The sequence below is a fragment of the Odontesthes bonariensis genome, chromosome 17, assembly GCF_027942865.1.
Source record: "Odontesthes bonariensis isolate fOdoBon6 chromosome 17, fOdoBon6.hap1, whole genome shotgun sequence".
NCBI classification, from domain to species: Eukaryota; Metazoa; Chordata; class Actinopteri; order Atheriniformes; family Atherinopsidae; genus Odontesthes; species Odontesthes bonariensis.
The window spans coordinates 11,525,073-11,543,914 of record NC_134522.1 but is presented as its reverse complement, the minus strand read 5'-3'; the positions used below and the strand labels follow the sequence as shown (position 1 = coordinate 11,543,914).

The 18,842-nt window shown below is 42.2% G+C and overlaps 2 protein-coding genes across 3 annotated transcripts in view; both read right to left on the bottom strand.

The window, feature by feature from the left end:
- Positions 1–1,146: 1,146 nt before the first annotated feature.
- On the bottom strand, positions 1,147–5,680 carry kbtbd11 (kelch repeat and BTB (POZ) domain containing 11). The gene is made up of 2 exons (XM_075487977.1): positions 5,120–5,680; positions 1,147–4,569 (listed from the first exon to the last, which is right to left on the bottom strand). The coding sequence occupies exon 2, from the start codon at positions 4,486–4,488 to the stop codon at positions 2,563–2,565; it is 1,926 nt and encodes a 641-aa protein (XP_075344092.1). The 5' UTR covers positions 4,489–4,569; positions 5,120–5,680; the 3' UTR covers positions 1,147–2,562.
- A 1,379-nt stretch (positions 5,681–7,059) lies between these two features.
- The window catches only part of arhgef10 (Rho guanine nucleotide exchange factor (GEF) 10), a 44,742-nt gene continuing 32,959 nt past the window's right edge, over positions 7,060–18,842 (bottom strand). For both annotated transcript variants that reach the window (XM_075487975.1, XM_075487976.1), the window contains 4 exons: positions 18,122–18,264; positions 15,850–16,024; positions 9,254–9,376; positions 7,060–8,577 (listed from right to left, as the gene is read on the bottom strand). In XM_075487975.1, coding sequence (XP_075344090.1) covers positions 8,072–8,577; positions 9,254–9,376; positions 15,850–16,024; positions 18,122–18,264 — 947 coding nt within the window. In that variant the 3' untranslated portion in view covers positions 7,060–8,071. The remainder of the gene's footprint in view (positions 8,578–9,253; positions 9,377–15,849; positions 16,025–18,121; positions 18,265–18,842) is intronic.

Here is an 18,842-nt window from a genome sequence, read left to right as displayed (position 1 = left end):
TTTCATGTCTGATAGTTTCCCTTTGTATAGTTTTAAAAAGATACACAGGGCTTAAATAATTTCAAATTCATTGCATTATGTTTCACACAGGGGGTCGAATTAGCCTTTTTTAATTTGGAATTGTTTTCCTGTTACCTATGGCTTTACTTCTTTTGTTGCTGTTTGCCTGATATTCAGGCTACTCTTTATTCTGACAACATATACCAGACAGAGACATTGGGGTAGAACCAGAACTCAACAGAGATCTTTCAACTGACTTAGGACATCTCATTGCACCCTGGAGGAACTGGAAGAGAAACTATTGCCCCCACAACTGGATGAGCAGCAGAAAATTGGTGGATGGAACATGGTCATTTCTGTCTTCTTTTATTTTTTTGTAACTGCTTTCTAAAGTGCCTTACTGTAAGTGATACCTCCTACATAGTTGGATAAAAGCACACCCAGTTATATAGATTTAGAATTGCATTAAAGTTGCATTTCTCATTTCTTCTCAAACGTTATCCACTTAAATAAAAAATCAAATAAAAATATTGAAGAATTTATACAGACACATCATTATGTGTACTAATTAGGAGGACTAGTGTATATCAAAAAGTATACATTCATGTTTAATGACTCATGTCTCATATAAGGGCTCAAATTATGACAAATATTCTACCACCAGACTATAACGTCATAATTTGGGAAAATCTCATGTTCATTTTGCATGACACATTATTAGATTCAATAGAAAAAAATACTTATAACATATCATAGAATATGAGATCCAGCTTATGATCATGAATATTTGATGCAGGATCACATTATTTAAACTCTGAATAATGATCCAACAGCTCATAAAAACACTTGAAATCATTATTACAAACAAAGGCAATGGTAACATAGAGTTGATTTTCAGATAAACTTTGAAATATCGATGAGGATTTTGTCTTAAGGTAAGGAATAGCAGTTGATGTAAATGTGTTATCAGTTTTAGGGGTTGCATGCTAATGCAGAGGTGATGCCGTTACAGTTAACTTCCACTAGGTGTCAGCATTGTTCAAGGTCAGATTAGCCAAAAGGAAGCAGCACTTCCCCACCAACAGGAGATAAAAATAAAGAAAGCAAGCAAGATAAAAGAACCAGATCATTTTTTAGACACAAAATATTTTATTTGTAGCACTTTGTTTTGACTGATATACATTATCCATCAGCTTGTTTGATAGCTCACTCCAAATATCATGAACAGGATGCCATTGTCTTGCACTGTATCACTTTACCATCCATCACAGCAGCAGATCCAAAACAGTCAAAATCCATACAAAAAGCTCACAAAAATACAGATGTCAGCCAGCAAAATATCAAAACCACATCCATTAGGCCAGAATCAGACCAACACCACTACAAACATTATCAAAAGCATTCTGTTTCAAGCATGTATCAGCATTACTCCCACTGGGTTGTTGCAGCAGCAATAACAATAACAATGTCAAAGAAATTCTAGAGGAAAATTGTATGAATGTGCACTGATGCAATAAGAATATGGCTTATTAATGTCATGAGACAATAATATCTTTGTTTGTGGAGCCAAGGATGGCAATGGACTGACTGTGCTGTAGCAGTGTTACATTTGATTCGACCTTTGACCTGGAAGCCTTGATGACAGGTGATCAGGTGGGAAAAGACCGACAGTGGAAGGAGGGTTAGAGGAGCATCTTTCTATGACATGAGAAAATAAGTTAGTAGCCAGCACGAGATTTCTCCTCTGACAAAAAAAATGGCTATTGCTTTAGGTTTTATTTGTGTTGGAAATATCTTTGTGTAAACAATTTAACACCAAAGGATTTCAATTCGTACAGTTTTACAGCTTGACTGAATAGTTATCTTTGGCAAGTGTGCTTGATGTAGGAACTATTAACTCTAAGAAAATCACCATGTTATTAATGTAAAAATAAATGTAATTCATGCCTTTTTCTAATCATAATGTGTTATTTCTTTACTTGTGTTGCAACAATGGGAAGTTTTAGCTCAACTGAAAAGGCCTCTTTAAGTATTATGATGGCAACAACTCCTTCTCTGCCTTACGGAGAATTTTTGTGTTGTTTAGTGTGAAAAGCAACAGAGCAAATCAGTCAGTTTCCGTTTTCCAACTCACTTGCATAGAGCCTGTGTAGCATAAAGCTCACCAAAAACTGACCCCACTGTTTCCAAATACAACTTTCAACAAAAAAAACTTGTTCTTGTTACCACTCAGCTAGTTAACATGTTCTAAATATTTTCTATTCTACCTGTAACTACAAAAAGTGCACCAAACAAAAGTGAACACAAAAAGAAATATCACTTTCATCATGTCATTGTCTACAGTCACATACAAATACTCTTTCATTTATTTAACATTGAAATGGGTTTTTCTTTTTTTAAGGCTGTAGATGCATTAAATAGCCATGCAAATACGCACATTCCATTGCAAGCAGGCAATGAGACACTGACATTTAAGAGTGTATACAAGGTCTTCTTATTGCAGTTTTGCTTAACCATGATTGTTGTGTTATTCTGAATCATACACACACACGCACACACACACTATTTAACTTTTTCAGACTTTTCAGGCAAACTGAGGACAAAAGGAAAAAGAACGCCCTTGGCCTCCATAGGTGCCTTCAGCGTCTCCTCGACAAAGAAGGCGTTGTCCTCCTCCACCACAAACTGAAGAGTCTGGCTTTTATTCACACAGTAGATGCAGTTCCCAATAACAGCACACCTGAAGGGTAGATGACTCCCGAGCCTCTGGGATGCACAGTCGTGCCACATTTTTACAATGCTGTTGTACTTGAAGACGGTGATTCCGTGCTCGCGGTTCACATCAAAGCGGTAGATGAAGCTCTTCAGCGCCACCATGTCGGTTGACTTCTTCCTGCTGTTGTTGTAGGGGCACTCCTGCCACTCGTCCCTCTTGGTGTCATACTTAAGGAGGCGGTAGAATAGAGAACCTCCTGAAACGTAGAGTTCTCCGCTGCAGGTGGTTGCTTCATGGGCCACGGCAAAGGCCCCCTTGGGCAATGGGGCCACTGTTGTCCAGCGGTCCGTTCGAGGGTCATATTTTTCCACTGTAAACAAACATTCTCCTCCAATGGCATACAGGTAGCCATCCATAGATACAAGCTTTAGCTGGGCTCGGCCCTGGTTCAGAGGTCTGACCTCGGCCCACCGGTTGGTTATGGGATTGTAATAGAAGACCTTGTCTGAAACCTTGCCCTTGTCCCCATAGCCCTTTATTCCTCCCGCCACAAACAGGTAGTTGTACATGGTGCAGATTCCGCACCCTTTAGTGTTTATGTCCTCTGGCATTACAGTCAAAGGTCGCCAGTCATTTTCTGCCTCATTAAAGTAGTAAATCATATGGTTCTCCTCCAAAGACCCAACAGATAAGGGGCTCTGTGGTCGGCTGCCGCAGCGACTCGGCGGGCGGCTTCCAACTCGATCAAACACATCGTTTATCTCTGCTACCATCAGAGTCTTCCTCCCCTCCATCCTCTTCTTCAGGATCAGATCTCTCTCGGACCCAGTCAGACGCCCGTAGACCGCAGGGTCTTTGAAGATCTGGAGGAAGTTGTCGCTCATGAATCCATACGCCGTCTCCTTCAGTTCACTGAGTCGCTGCTTCTTGGCGATGTTCAGAATCTCGTAGCAGTTTTCCGCAGTGACTTGCTCAGACATGGAGTCCATGGCTGCCTGAACGGCACAGGGGATCTGTAGGATTTTAGCCCCCGTGATGACGTCCACAACATTGTCCTTGCCAACACTAATCTTAGAGGTGTAAACATAGTCTACCAGTGTAGACAAAGTCTTGTAACTCACACCCTTCACTTTCAAGATGTTGCGTGACAGCCGTGCTTTGAAGTAGTCACTCTTCTCTGCCAGGACAGACTTGTGAACGCTGATGGTCTGCCCGCCTACTTCGATGACTAAATCAGGCTCCGTTTTAGGCTGTGCGTTCTCGGCTTGCTGGCTGCTGTCACTGCGTTCAATGTTTGATTTAAGAACTGACCAATCAGTTTCCTGTTTGGCTTGGCTTGGCAAGCATATGGAGGAATCCGCACCGATAGACACTTTCATTCTGGCTCCATTGTGGATTTCACTGCTTGCGCAATTTCGCTGCCGGCCAGCAATATGATTGGACAAAGCAGAGTCAGCACGAGGAGGGTCATCTGAACCTTTCCTATCACCAGAAAGGTGAAACTGATCAGCTCTCGGGATGTAGGAGCTGTTACCTTTCTGATTATCAATAATGTGGTTATTCTCCATCAGTCTTCCATCCAGAAGGTATTCCCGCTCAAAGACTGGAGGAGAGCTGAACTCCTGGTCATCCTGCAGGAAGCCCTGGACAAAACCTGGACATATATTTCTGTTTTTGTCAGTAAGTGTGACCAGGTCAGGGTTCACTGTGGGGAGGAAAGCATCAGCCTCCACAGCGATGGCCGCTCCTCCCAGCCTGTGGCCCTCGTTCATCTCACTGTGCTCACTGGCGACGGGAGATGGCGTCCTCACTGATCATGCTGAGTGAACAGACAAACTTGTGGCTCTCTGCACCTACATGGGAGGGAAACAAGGAGGGAATTTAACCAAGGAGGGAAACGTGGTTGCAAAGACTTCTTCATTTTCTAAGAGGCGCCATTTCTCTAATAGCAAACATCTTGGAAATCCTCAAATCTGGATGTAAAAAAAATGCGCTGCCGTCTCCAACTGAGCATCATAATACACTCCTGTAGTGTGTTGTTACAGCAACATCTGCAGCTTAACAAGGGAACAGAAGCAAGCCTCCAGTGGCTGCAAACTGTCTGACCTACTGCAATAATCACCCTGCCTGTCCTTTCTAAGGGGTAATCTGGACACAGTCACAACGCATGCGCGAATGGTGTTGCTTTGGTGGAGGAATTACCCTCAAATATAATGGGCACAGGACATTTTATGATTCCACCAAAAACCTCGAACCCGTTTTAAGGTGACGTCAATAAAACGATGAGGAAAAAAACAGCCCATTCATTTCAACCCTTAAGGAATAGAGAAATCTTAGTATATTAGGAACTATATTTGAATACAGATATGGATGCATGCCAATTAACAAAACAGTGTGACCTACCTGCGATTCCTCGCTGGGATTAAACAGATCGGCACCAACGGTTTCTTTGCCAGTCCGTCCACAAAGCTCAGTTACGTAAGACGGTCCTGATGAACCAGCCAGGCTGCGCTCCCCTGAATGAGTTTACTTATTCAGACGGTTCATCCCATCCGTTCACAGATTGCCTTCATATCTATCGTCACAACGAGGTGCTATGCTCTCTGCTCCCGATATGAAATCAGCCGGAGTTCCCGTAGTAATGGCAAGGCGGACAGGCGATCACCCAGTCATTCCAGGTCGCACCTCCTCCAGCTCAGCCTTCACCGTATAATTTCCTCCAAGTGTTCAGGGCTGCTCCGCACATCCAGCGTCTTTTATTTCTCCGAGAAACCGAAGCGAAGAGCCGCGATGTTGCTCTCGGGTCTGTTTGGACGGGGATTTTTTTTTTGTTTTTTTGCTTTCTTTTTCTTTCTTTTTTGCAGTTGACAAGAGTGAGGCGGTTATTATTGATCTAAACCACGCCCACTTCAGACGGCATTAACCCTACACTTAACAGCGCGAGGCTCCATTTGTTGTGCGCGCTCTGGTCGCATCCCAGAGATGCGACATTCCTTCACGCATCATCCCTGTCATGGGTACCAAGATGAGTGAGAGGGGGGGTCAGGGGATTTAAACTGTCAGAGCTCCCATCTCCTACTCTGCTCACACACATTTATGCCATTTTATGTTAGAATCATTTTTATTTTGTCACATGTAGAATAACAAAAGCACAATTAAACACCAGTCACATATGATTCTGTATTAAACTACTTAAAACTAAAAAGTTCATACAGAACTGACATGGCAACTCTCTACCGTAGTCACACCTTTCTACTCCAGTGTGAGACGAAGCCAAAAAAACAGCCATATTGAAATGAATAAAAGCACAACATTTGTGTTACATTTGTTCCACATTCAAAGGCACAACGTCATAGGGGAAGCAGCAGCAGCAGTTTAAAAAAAAACCCTGATTCATAATAACCTTTGCTCCATGGAGACGATCCGTCTTAACAACAGGCCTCCAGATATAAAAATAGAGAGGAGCCCACGCAAGGGCATCACACAACTAACAGCCCTGTGAGATTAGAGGGCATGCAGCAAGGAAGCTTTACCGTCAGACACTGGGGGAACAAGATTTACAGTGGACTCATACACGCGCACAGGTTGCCATGGAAACCGCAGGGTTGGAAGGAAAACAACTAAGTCACAGAACTGTCAGACAAACTGATAACTGGGTTACTGACTGATCTCTGCAAATTACTTGTAGATGAAAAGACAAACCAGTATTCAGTTACTGGGGTCAAACATCAACTTAGGTTTAACTCAACGTACAAGATGCTGACAAGAAATATCTGATCAGGTAATATTTGAGATCGGTTCAGAATGCAGTGGACTGTAGTGTGTGGGAACGACTCCAACCTGAGAGCATCCCGTGCGTTTGTTAAAACTGATCGTGTAGTGAAACGTGGTTGTGCAACAGTGGATGTGGGCGTCACAAGAGAGGAGAGTCTTGACCCACTCCGTTCGACAGTAGCAGAAATCCCGGAAGAGCTGTATCAGGCTCAGTTTCTGCAGCCCCTCTGGCACATTGCTAGTCCTGGCATGTACTGATTGCTGCACACAATCACAGCAGAGGACAAGGTTGGAGTGAGTAAAGGAAAAGAGCCTCACTCGCACACTCTCGAGTCCACCGTTTATTTGCAAATTCGGCTGCTTTTCTTCAGAGTTGCGTTCCAAAAATCTCAGCCCAAATCTTGCCAAAAATGCAGATAAATTTCCCCAAGGTTCAAACTAGTGAAAACTGACAAAAACTTCAGATAGATTATCTGATGTAATACGAGGGTTTTGTTTTTAAAAAAATGCTCACATGAGATCACAGAAATGCTTGAAAGTTGAAAATGAACCGCAAATAAGTACACAAGTTTGCTCAATAAAACAGTGTTTATGGATTTGTTAATATACATAAGTACATACAAGAGTGACAAAAGTATCAATCTTCTTATCTTTTTTTTTTTTAATATCCTTACATGAGAAATAATGATGCATTAGGGCGAGAAAAAAAAAAAAAAAAAAATCTCTCTTGGTGACAACTAGTCTTCTTCCCTTAATGAATAGAAACCTGGCCAGCCAGGGATATCCTTAAGCCTCCTCAAACTAATTCAGCCCACAGTGTTTCACTTCCTTTTAATTCCCCTTTCCTTTGGTTAAAAGAATCGCTGGATTATTCAACCAACGGGTCCCCAGGTAAACTGACTCCATATAAAAACAGATCCTCTCTCTGACCTCTAAACTCACGCACATTCAATCTTGACTTCTCGCCCTTAAAGTTTACAACTCTGGTTCTGACAGATGATCTAAACCCTGTTCGAAACCCACTGCAGCCCCGAACCTTACAAGAAACTCACAGTTTCAAAGCTCCGTCGCTACCTTGCATGCTTTCCAAGCAGGACAGTCATTTCTTAACTTCTTTTCAACACTTATTCCGATGCTGTAGTCCTATACAGTCAAAGTGTGAGGCAGAAACACTGGACATTACATATATTAGCCATGTTACAACGTCAGACAGAAGACAACATTAGAGACCTCTCAGTGTTTTCAAAGTATATCCTCAAAAAGTAAAGTTTATCCTTGACTGGTCTGCAGCTGCTGTTTGCTCTGTCGCCCATCATGATTGAGTGGTTCTGGCGATTCTTTGTTTCTACAAGCTACAAACATCATGGGAATATCGATGTAGTTCTGGTTTAAATAAGGCATTTAGTTGTTTTGATTGATTTCTAATACTCTCAAACATAAAAGCAGACCTCCCTGTGAGAGATGTATGCAGCACTTTTAGGTTTAACCTGAAAAATACAAAAGCAAAGGATAAAATATGAGAGTCTTATGCAGTCATGCAGAAGATTTTTTTTTTAGTAACCAACTGATGTGGCACTGGTGTCACATGTTAAGTAACGGGATCTGCCAGATCATGATGGTGGAGGTAGTGTCCTCGTGGCGAGACTGTTTGGTCTTTTTGTTGATCCTGCGATGGCCCAGACCTCCAGACACCACCAGCAGAGAGCTGACATCCACTTTGCTTGAGCGGCGGCCCCTCTGTTGATGGGCTGGGTCATGAAGCATGTCATAAAGCGCCCCGTCTTCTGGTCCGTGCTCCAAAGATCCCTGGGAAGGAGCCAGGGAGCCACAAGACGAGGAGGACATGGAGTCCTGCAGGGCCATGGTGGTGCAGCCTGCCTCTCCTAACCACACACCTCGTCCCTGAGGGGAAGTCAGGGTGGAATCTGAGGGAGGCTGGGCGCTCTCCACTTCCTGTGACTCTGCGGGCTGGAGCGAAGAAGAAGGAGGGGAGGATGGCAGACCAGAGGAGCGGTTACACACCGGAGCAGCCATGGTGAGGAACTTGACCGCTCCATTGTGTGCATGTAATGACACCATACCCCGACCTATGAAAAGGCAAAAACATTAATCCAAGACATTTTACATGCTCCATGTCCAAGTCATTAAATATATTGCACTATGTGCAATCAAAATAGAAAAAGCTAATTAAACTATTCCAGATTTAAATCAGACTGTTAACCAGTGAAGCAGCGACGTTGTGTAGTAGTAAACAACTCCCAGTGCTCTTGCCATGCCAGGAATGCTCCTTGAAGTCATGTTCTGACCAGTTTTAAAGCTTTAAATGAATCTCCTTCACTGTGTCAAAAATGATTAACCTCCAAATTTAACTTGGCGGAAGAAGAATAAGTTGCAGGGATCCAGATCTGGTGAGTAATGACGGTCTTGTCGCCGACGCCAAAACACAATGTCACAGTAGCATATTCCTACGTCCCTTTGCTACATGTATGTCATATGTGTTAAACAAGTTTAACTCTGTTGGAATGCAATGTCTACAGTAAGGAGTCATTTAGGTGATTTGTGATGCAAACATTTCTTGTTTAGAGCCTTTCACACCTTATTTTGCTGCTTCTTTTTTTAGCTGACAGTAACACTTTTGAATTCGGGCACAGGTACAGCTGGACACAAAACGCCATGCGAACACATCTCCTTAGTTTGGGAAATTGTGATGAGTGGTTTTCTTCTACCATTTGTCAAATATCCAATAAAGCTATGGTTCAGTACCTGTTACTTTGGGGATGCCCTGCAGTCTGGGTACAGACAGAGCCACAGTCACTCCCAGGTTGGTCCCCACCAGCAGCAGACCGTGGCAAACCAGCAGACTGCTCACTGAAACTCTCTGGTTCCCTGCAAAAACAAAAAAACAGAACATCATTTTAGTTTTGAACTGGTTTCTAGAGAATATCTGTTGACATTTGCATTTAAAGAGATTGAGCTTGGCAAACACATTCTCCCACACAGAAGGTCTCTTGGAAAATTAGAGAAGTGCACAGCTAATGGGTCACTTCACCAGTCTTGAATGCAGTGCAGTGCGCAGGAGGGAGGGATGTGTATTGTTTTAGTGCGTGGTGGCATTTCTGCAGCCGTGATGTTCAAAGCTTGTTTGTCTCCAGGGCAACGTGAAGAAGAGCTAGGATAAAAGCAGCCCTTTTCAAGCATCTGAACAAAGAAAAACGCACCATTATGGTAGGCTTCGAGTCAAACAAACAAACACAAAAGTGTTATGCAACAGGATGAATGAAGCGTGATGCTGTAATTAAGGAAGCAGCTCGGCCTCTATTCAGAAAACATATGGCAATTACAGCAGGACAATCTGACCTGTACGTTTTCTGTTCAGAAAAATCACTGAGGCTTCTTACGACTGTAAAAGCGGGGATTGTTAAGTTAACAACACCTTTCAGCAATAAAGTCAGGCCTGCTGACAGGCTGAGTTAAGAGACTGATTATGTGGAATTTGGAATTCAGCACAGACCCTCCCCACTTGGGAGCTTTGTCGTGAATTACTTATGCATCAATTGGTATCTAGCCAAATATTTTTCATCATATTTTTCTGATTGTAATAAGAATCTACGGTTTTGCAAAAACAGTCTTCTCGGGCCTGCTATGTGGGAGGCGAGACTGCCATGAGTCATTACTGCTGTAACAGCTTGACTTGAATTTCCTCCCTCAAAGTAATCCTCTTGGGCTTTGGGAAAAATTACTGCCAGTATATCTGTCTGACCCCAACCCCCCCCCCCCCTCCCCCTCCCCCCCCTCCCCCCTCCCCCCTCCCCCCCCTCCCCTCAACAGAGTTGACCCCGTCCGTGGGGCACACACATACACACACGCCTCGCTGCCATGCTTCGCAGAATCCTGCCAGATAGGCAGGCGGGTACAGTTTAACACCAAGTTTTGCCCACATGTGCTTCTAATGAGGGCCCAGAGTTAGGAGAAACACACAGGCTCCTGGTCGGGGGCCTTGCTCAACTTCCTCCTTTCATAATATTTGGAGTTCCCCACCCAGTGGGTGAACTAAAATAAACCCTCATAGAACATCAACACAGCCTGGCTCTGGCCTTTATCCTACACCGCTGGACCTCTTTTATCTGTACTTGGTCCTGACACTCAACAGCAGGATGGAGGAGTAAATTCCCAACATTACAAAAATACACTGTATCGGCCATTCAGTCAGTCTAGAAATACCTTAGGTCAGCACATTGTGAGTAATCGCTGTGTTAGTCGCTGTGGCAGCAAGCCAGACTTTCTTCCTATATTTCTTCTGCTGTAAAGCTGATGTGTTTTTTTGTTTAGGTATTTGATCATATACCAAACTGCTGGACACTTGGCAGTGGCAGTAAATGAAAGGCATGACTAAAACTGATCGTGAAAGGGAGAAGAGCACACCAAATTTCTTGACAGTGCTGTAAATGGTTGATTTGTTCCATGAAACATCGAGCAGGAAAGCTAGAATAGCAGAATACACTTGCTTTTTTTTTTGGATCCTGAAAGTATCCGTGTATTTCAGACATTAAAATGACCACATCTATCGCTCAGATATTTTAAACTGCAGCTCATGTGCCAGCTCCCTCCCATCCACTCACTTCTATACGTATATATCTATATGGCACCGGATGTTCATTCACCAAAAATGTGTGCGATAGATTTTGGGAGGTGTGCAACAATGGTGGCGCACAAACAAAGAACCAAAAGGTATTATTTACTAACCCCCCCGATGTTTGTCTCCCATTAGGCCACGCATGGCTGCATATTTAGGTCACAGAGCAGCAGACAAAAGCAGACCCTCACCCCAGCAGGCATCCACCATCCTCTGAGACATCATCACAGTGCAGTCTGCTTTAATAGTAGACGACAACTTGGTGTTTATTAGCTTTTATTCTTTTTAATTTCAATAATATTTTATCTGTATTTCTACATTATGCCATGCACTCCCTTACTTGTACATAACATGAATTTCTTGGTACCATCTGACGTTCTTGTCCCGATGGGAATCGGATGTCATTGTTTATTTAAAAAGGGATTCACTGAAACTTTTGATTGCCATTTCAACAAATTAGCCATCTGCGAGTTTCCCGCTTGGATAAGGAAAATCTGGCTGCAAAAAAGGGAGTTGGCAGAATTGCTCCAACGTGCTTGAGCATGAGAGATTGCCCCACCTAGAACAACTCATACATTCAACACTGCACCATTGACGGTAGCAATCACATCACGGACAACACCCCATATCTCTTTCTCTTGTGGTAATAATGTTAGCTGGATCAATCATGAGGCTGACTGTGTACACGAGCCAAAACAATCTGAACTCCCTGGAAAATCTGCCCTCAGTTCTATTAAATCTTCTGATACACTGATCCTTTTACTGTGCTTCTGTAATCCGGCACAGAAATGCAGACGAAAGACGCTTCACTGTTTGCTTCGAACACATTAACTCCAGGCAGTTCCTCATCTCCAAGCAGTTTGTCTGGCAGATCTGATTTCATCAGAGTTTGTGCCGCAGCGGCACATTTCTAGTCCCACACTGTTCCAGAGCTGCAGCCAGTAGTGATAAACACTGCAGTGGAACACTCAGGCAGAGCAGGAGATGACAAAAAGTGGCAGACGGGACGACTTCATGCACACGGCAGAACAGCACAACCTTGCTGGTGGTTAAAGCAGAGTGAAAACTTGTGAGTTCCCTCGCTGAATGACAGTCTAGATTTCCAATGTTGTTATCAGAGGAAGTGAGCTCTAAATGGAGGCCCAGAGGATGAACGCTTTCATGTGTGCTGGTCTGTGCTTGAACCAGTTTCCTTTGTGGTTGTATGGATTCTATTAGCTAATAAGGATGGTGAGGTCCCACAGCAGACTGCTTTTATCATTCACATCTGTCAGACAAGAGTACTTCCACTTGGAACTATAAACACTGGACATCATTGTGAGAGTATCCCACCATATCAGGAGAATGTGCACACTCCAAGCAGTTGATCAGCTCCTATATTACTTGTAATATATATAAATAGCCATTTATTGCATTCTGCTTTAAGTGGGAGAAAAACTTCCAATATGTACCACACACACAAATCTGTTTTGTCATATTGTATATACTTCAGATGCATTGCTATATGTCATTATTATCTTGAGACAAAGGAAGAAAGAACAGAGCTGGGGTGCTGACAGTACTGCTGATGGTGCCGAGGATGAGATGGCATCAAACTCATGCAAGCCAGTCATTAAGTGTAGATCACAATGTCCATCCAGTACAGGTTAAAGGACAGCTGTCATTGCAAAAACCAAGTCAACTCAAAGACATATTTTAGCATCAAAATGCAGGGTCGAATGTCAATAAACATTTATGTTAAACGTCTACACAACATTCAGAGATTGCTTCCGAAAAAGCACGCCAAACCACAACTGTCTGCTTTATTCGGCAAGGAGGAAAAGAGGCTGAAAGCAACTATGGTTGGATTGTATAAATCCAAACTTTAAACCCACACACGCAATCTTTCCGTAACTACAACCATGCTTGCAGTCTGTGTGTTTTTGGGTCATGGTGATATAATTCAGCAGATTACAAGCTCCTCAGCAGTAGGTCACTCAGATAATTTCAGCCAAATATGATTTGAGTTCAACATCCTCAGCAACAACGTTTGGCTTAGACACACAAGGCAGGAAACTGCCCTGGTTTCACAATCAACTGCTTTACACTGAATACAATATCAGCTATTGTAATGACAACGTTTGCCTTGGTAACAAAACTACTTTTTTTGTGCTAAAGGAGACGTCCACAGATTTATTGCCAAGTTTGGGTAGGATGCAAGCATATTAGCTTTGGGCGCATGCTGCTTTCACAGTGTTATGCGCTCTTCTGCGAAGCCCCAAAAACAAATATTTGCTCTCCGCAATAAAACCCATTTGGATTTAAATCGTCTGTGAGCCACGGCTCATTTGTCTCACTTCTGACACTGCAGCTCAGATATCACAACCTGTTAATGACAGGTTTAGAGCTGCAGTGCCTTACACAATCGGGTGATAAAGGTGAGCCATTATGATGGAATGCTTTAAGGGAAGTAAATCCCCCTTCAAAGCTGGGATAGAAAAAGTTCTCAGAATGACTGCCTTTATTGGTAATGTTGTGTCCAGAATTTTCCTGCTGAAGTGGGGAAAAAAAGAACCTCAGACACTCCTGTATTAGGGTTTCTGTTTAATCCATCTCATTCAATGTTACAGTAACACAAACTGCAATAACTTTTCTTAGTCAATTCAATATAGTTTGTAGCATCTCAGTTGGCTTTGGTTTCATTTGGCTTGGTCACTTCAATAAAGTTGTTACTGTGCTTCTGCTCCTTGATTGATAATCATTACTTTTTCCACTTACTTAAACAATAGCTCAACTCCAAATGATTAGATTGTTAAGTTTTTTTAAAGGATATTTGTTTCCACAATCATTCAGATTCAGGCTGGCTTTTCCTGTTGGACTGCTAAGTTCACGGCATGAAAAGCTGCCTTAAAATCAATTTATCAAGTTCAACAGCTTGTTTTATACAATCTCATGAACAGAGACACAATAAGGAGCTCCTGGTTTATTATCTAGACAAAGAAGGTTTAGAAAAGTGGACAAAAGCGTGACAAACCTGCCATAACTAAACCAGTCTGGATAAGCACCTACACTGATGTCAGCTAATACCCGACAGGCAGCATGGAAGCACTTTGAAATTTGAGGTAATGGAATCTGTAGCACACACCACAAACGAAGAGCTGCGTCTTAATTTGACTAGATGGTGACAATATCAGAAATCAAAGAAACCATGCTTTGCTGGCCTTTTTGAAACAGTTTTACATTCTGTTTCGGTCTCTGTAAGGAATACAGATCACATCACAGATAGACCGTTGGAAGGTAGGGGAGGCTAACAGAGAGGTGGGGAATTGTGAAAGTAATAATCCAGCAGAATAAACAAGATTGAATCTTGGAACTCCTTCAGCCGACATCATAGAGCGGAAACTGAGTGTAATGGCTTCCTGTTCTGTCTGATATCAGGATAAGGAATTCCACAAGGTGACAAAAACCCAAAAAACTGCATATAATACAGCAGGAGGAGTTTAATCAGTCAGATGTAGCACTAACAGAACTGCCCCGTGTGAGCAAGCAGAGCTGATGGAACTTTGACCTTTACACCAGCTGTATGCCATGATTGCTGCATATTTCTGTTCCTAAACCAAGGCGGAGGAGTGCGATCAGTGCTATATGTCTGTTTCTCTGCCTCGATGGTGTGTCTTCACCTTGGTGAGGACGTGGAGCATGGCCAATGGAAGAATCCATTAAATCTTGATCTGGATCCAGATCAGTTTCTTTTAAATGGCAAATCAGGCTGTGACATTGGATGAGGATGCCCTTCATGCCTTTCATTTTAAACCAACTGCTGTTGTAGTTACTTTCAGAGGCCGAACAGAATATCGTACCCTAATGTAAGAGACTGAATACAGAAGCCAGACAAATAAAGAAACACGTTTGCTATACGTTTCTTGACGAGTTAAAGTTGAGAAAACATAAAAAGAGGAACTTGAAATAGTGTAAGCGAGGAGCCTGGATAGTTTATGGTGTGCACAAGATGGAGCGTGAGAAACCCTCTGCTTAAAGGGCTAGCATATGGAAGCACTTTGGCTTCGAAGAAGTTGTACTAATATATTTTGGAAACTAAACAAACATGAAAAACCACATTATATGTGGACGAAAAACCCCCTGCTGCAAACTGGAGGACCATCGATTACGCGATTGTCAAAGCTTCCGCGCAATTCGGACAGGTTGAAACAAAATTCAAACCCTATCGCAGCTTTTACTGCCAATGATTTGCGTCTGTATTCTGTCTCAGAATCAGAGCTTTTGCGTTATGTTGTGCACTTTGGAGTAAAGACACAACGTGGCTCCTCGAAGAGAATTAACTGACACAGTGATCTCCACAAACCACGAGAACAAATCCGAAATCATGGAATCATTTAAAAAAAGCAGGTAGGAGAGCGCCCACATCCACAGAATCTTGTCATCTTAATTATGCACTTTATCTCAGATGATAGCTTCTGTGATCCAGACAAGAGCAATGAATGAGTGACTATACTGCACGTTGCACATAACACGAGGACATTCATTAGACTTCTGTTATTTCTTAGCAATTCCGAATATGCGGACGTCTTTATCAATCAAGTATGCCGCTGTCGTGGGAAATATGTCGGCAAATTTAACCTGCCAAGTTTCATGTGGTCACACGGTGAGAAAAAAAGTCTTGTTAATTGTTTTCTAACTACATCGCAGTTCTGTCTTTCAGAACACGCTGATATTTCTGCCATCTTACCAGGTAGTATATTGTTTACGGGTGTGGCAATGTTGATGTCCTGCAGGTGCTCCAAGGTCTCAGTGTGGAAGAGGCGCAGTGTGGAACCAGAGCTGAATGCGATCCAGATACCCACCCCGGCCACCACCATGTGAGATACCACCATGCCCTCTTCCTGGTGGGCCTCCAGCTGCTTCTAGATTAGGGAGACAGGACAAGGCGACAAGATCTGCAACACATTCCCCTCAAATAAAGGCTAAATGGGATTATCGATTACTGCAGTCATTAAACCTTTCCTATGAATGTATCTCAGTATTATGAAGTAAAAAAAAAAAAATAAAAATCACAATTTCAACAGACATTTTTTAATGCAGGTGAGACAGAAAATCACCAATTATAAGAGAATAATCATAAGAAACAGTTCCAGAGAAAAGTCTGGACTCACCTATCCATTCATTATTTTTTTTTATCATATACTTAGACACACTAGACGTGTAGTAAACAAGCCATATCATCCAAACTATTGCCTCACATCTATTTCTGTTGAATTGGACGGCACTAAAAGTAATATCTGAGCACAGAGCACAAACAGCAACAAAGTATTAAGACGTAATGTTTTAAACTCAGATTAAACTCGTCAGTGTTTGCAGAGCATGTTTCTGATTGCCACATGTTTGTTGTGTGTGTCTGAAAATGAGACACATCCCACACTAAATTTGGCTCAGTCTGTTTAGACTGCAGTTGCCCTTGCATTTTTCATGATTGTTATGTCTGCGTTTGTGCTTTAGGAACAAAATGAGAAGTCACTACAGACAACACAGGGCTCTGGTGTGAAATCTCCTTTTTTCCCCCCATAGTCATTAAAGCCATTTATTAAGTTGTTTGGTCTTTGGAACGTACCGAGGTGGCCGCATGATGAATTTGGTTTAGAAATATTATATCAAATAAATATTTTAGATATTTTCATCTCAACTCTCTTTCATTCATCAAGGTGAACAACAACAGTGTCAAATATCTGCTAATCTTTGTGTAGAGAGACCAACAGTTGACTGTTAGCATTAGCATCGATGAAATAATCTCCCCAAACTTTGGGTAGCATGCAGGTGGAATCATTGTTCAGCTATAGAGAATCCATTCGCAAATGTGTGCAGTTTTTTTGGAACAAAAAAAAGAGAGCAAGAAGTGTAAATGTGACTTTCTATAGTTTGTTTTTACACACATTTTAGCCAGTGTAATTTATATTCTTTCAACCACATGCTTAACCTCTTCAACATTGGGGCGGGAGGAGGAACATCCAGTTTGATGAAGTCTCATAAGCGTTAGCTTTATTTTGATAACAAGATGGTTTACACAGAGTTTGTAATTGCAGAGAAAGACTATTTATTTCGGGCATGTCATTTTTGAGCTGGGACCCCAGAAAGACTCCTGGGGCTCAACAGGTTAATAAAATATTCAATATTTATTTTTCCAGCTCGTTATTCTTCATCTCCCTCTTAGTTCTACTCTCCGTTTGACTTTTAATCACCTCTCTGTAATAACTGTAAGCCCTCAGTGAGGAAAGGGAGCTAACAGGCAGGTGGTCCGACATAATGAGCTTAATGAGGCTAAACTGATTACGAGTGAGCGTATGTCAGAGGAGCGTTACTATTCCTGGACCCACGGCAGGTGCTCCCATTCCCAAACCAGGCCAGGACACACATGGAAAACCATATTCCAGGATTTGACTGAGAAACCTGTGGGTAAGCAGTTTAAGCTGCTTGTGGGTTTTCTTTAAGAGACCACGTTTTACACCAGCACAGTCTCTGGAAATGTTCCGGAAACTGAAAAGATCTTGTCACATATTTCTCGTTCTCACTCTCATTTTTTAAAATTTCCTGGATTGCCTGTGAAGATGCTTCTCCCCATTATTAATCATATTGTTAAATGCACCGTATATAACCCATGGTTATCGTACAATACATACTAGGATGTACTGTAGTTCTCCTTACTTATTTGATATTATCTATGCTGTAAAGAGAATAAAAAGCCTTTCCAAACTATCTTCTTGCTTTCTTAGTTTGACCTACTCTTAGGCAAAACAGAGACAACACTTAATCATGACAGAAAGATGTGGGGATGATAACCCTTTCCACAACAGCTCATTTACTGTTTTATATGTAGAAGCAAACTGGGATAGCTACAAAGATAGGAGGAGATATACCGAGGGTTATTCACTCCACACACAGTTTATCTTCGAAACTAGGAAAGATGGTATTCAAGAGTAGCCAAACAGTGTCAGACCTGGGTTAATTACCTCTACACAGTGTTTGTCGGTGCTGATGATGAAGACTTGTCCACCTGATGAGGCCCAGAGGTGTTCCTCCACAGCCAACATGGCCTTCACAGGGAGGACTCCCAGCTTCAGTAACTTAGGCTTGTCACAGCTCCACAAACCATCTGAGAGATCAAACACAATACGGCTAATTTAGAGCAACTTTATACGAATTCATGCAAAAAACAAGAAAACACAGCTTGGATCGGATATCTAATAAAATGGCTCAAATGGATCAAATAAAACATCAAACAAGAGCTTCTATCAGCATCACCAAATGCTTCTTTGCAACACAAACCACCTGTACAGCTAATTTTCATTTGATGGTTTGCACAGTACATAAACAACACTGTAACATTCAATCCGTTTTAAATGTCACTTGTAAAGGTCATCTGCATTTATAACTCTGCTAATGCTTGACGAGTGGCCATTGATGGTTTCTACAGCCTTCACTATGAATATAGATGGGCTGTGAAGCATTAGTCAGAGCCGAGATGTATCCCACACACACCTCCCACACACTCTGTTCTACATGTGCCTGCACACAGTGCCAGCTCGGCTGCAATAAAAACACCCCCTGCAGTATCTTTATAAATATCAATACTTCTGCAACCACTTTATTTACTCAAACATTCAGTCACTGTGTTAATAAAATGAGAAGAAAGCCAGGAGAGAAAAAGTTGGGCATTAAATATTTACAACA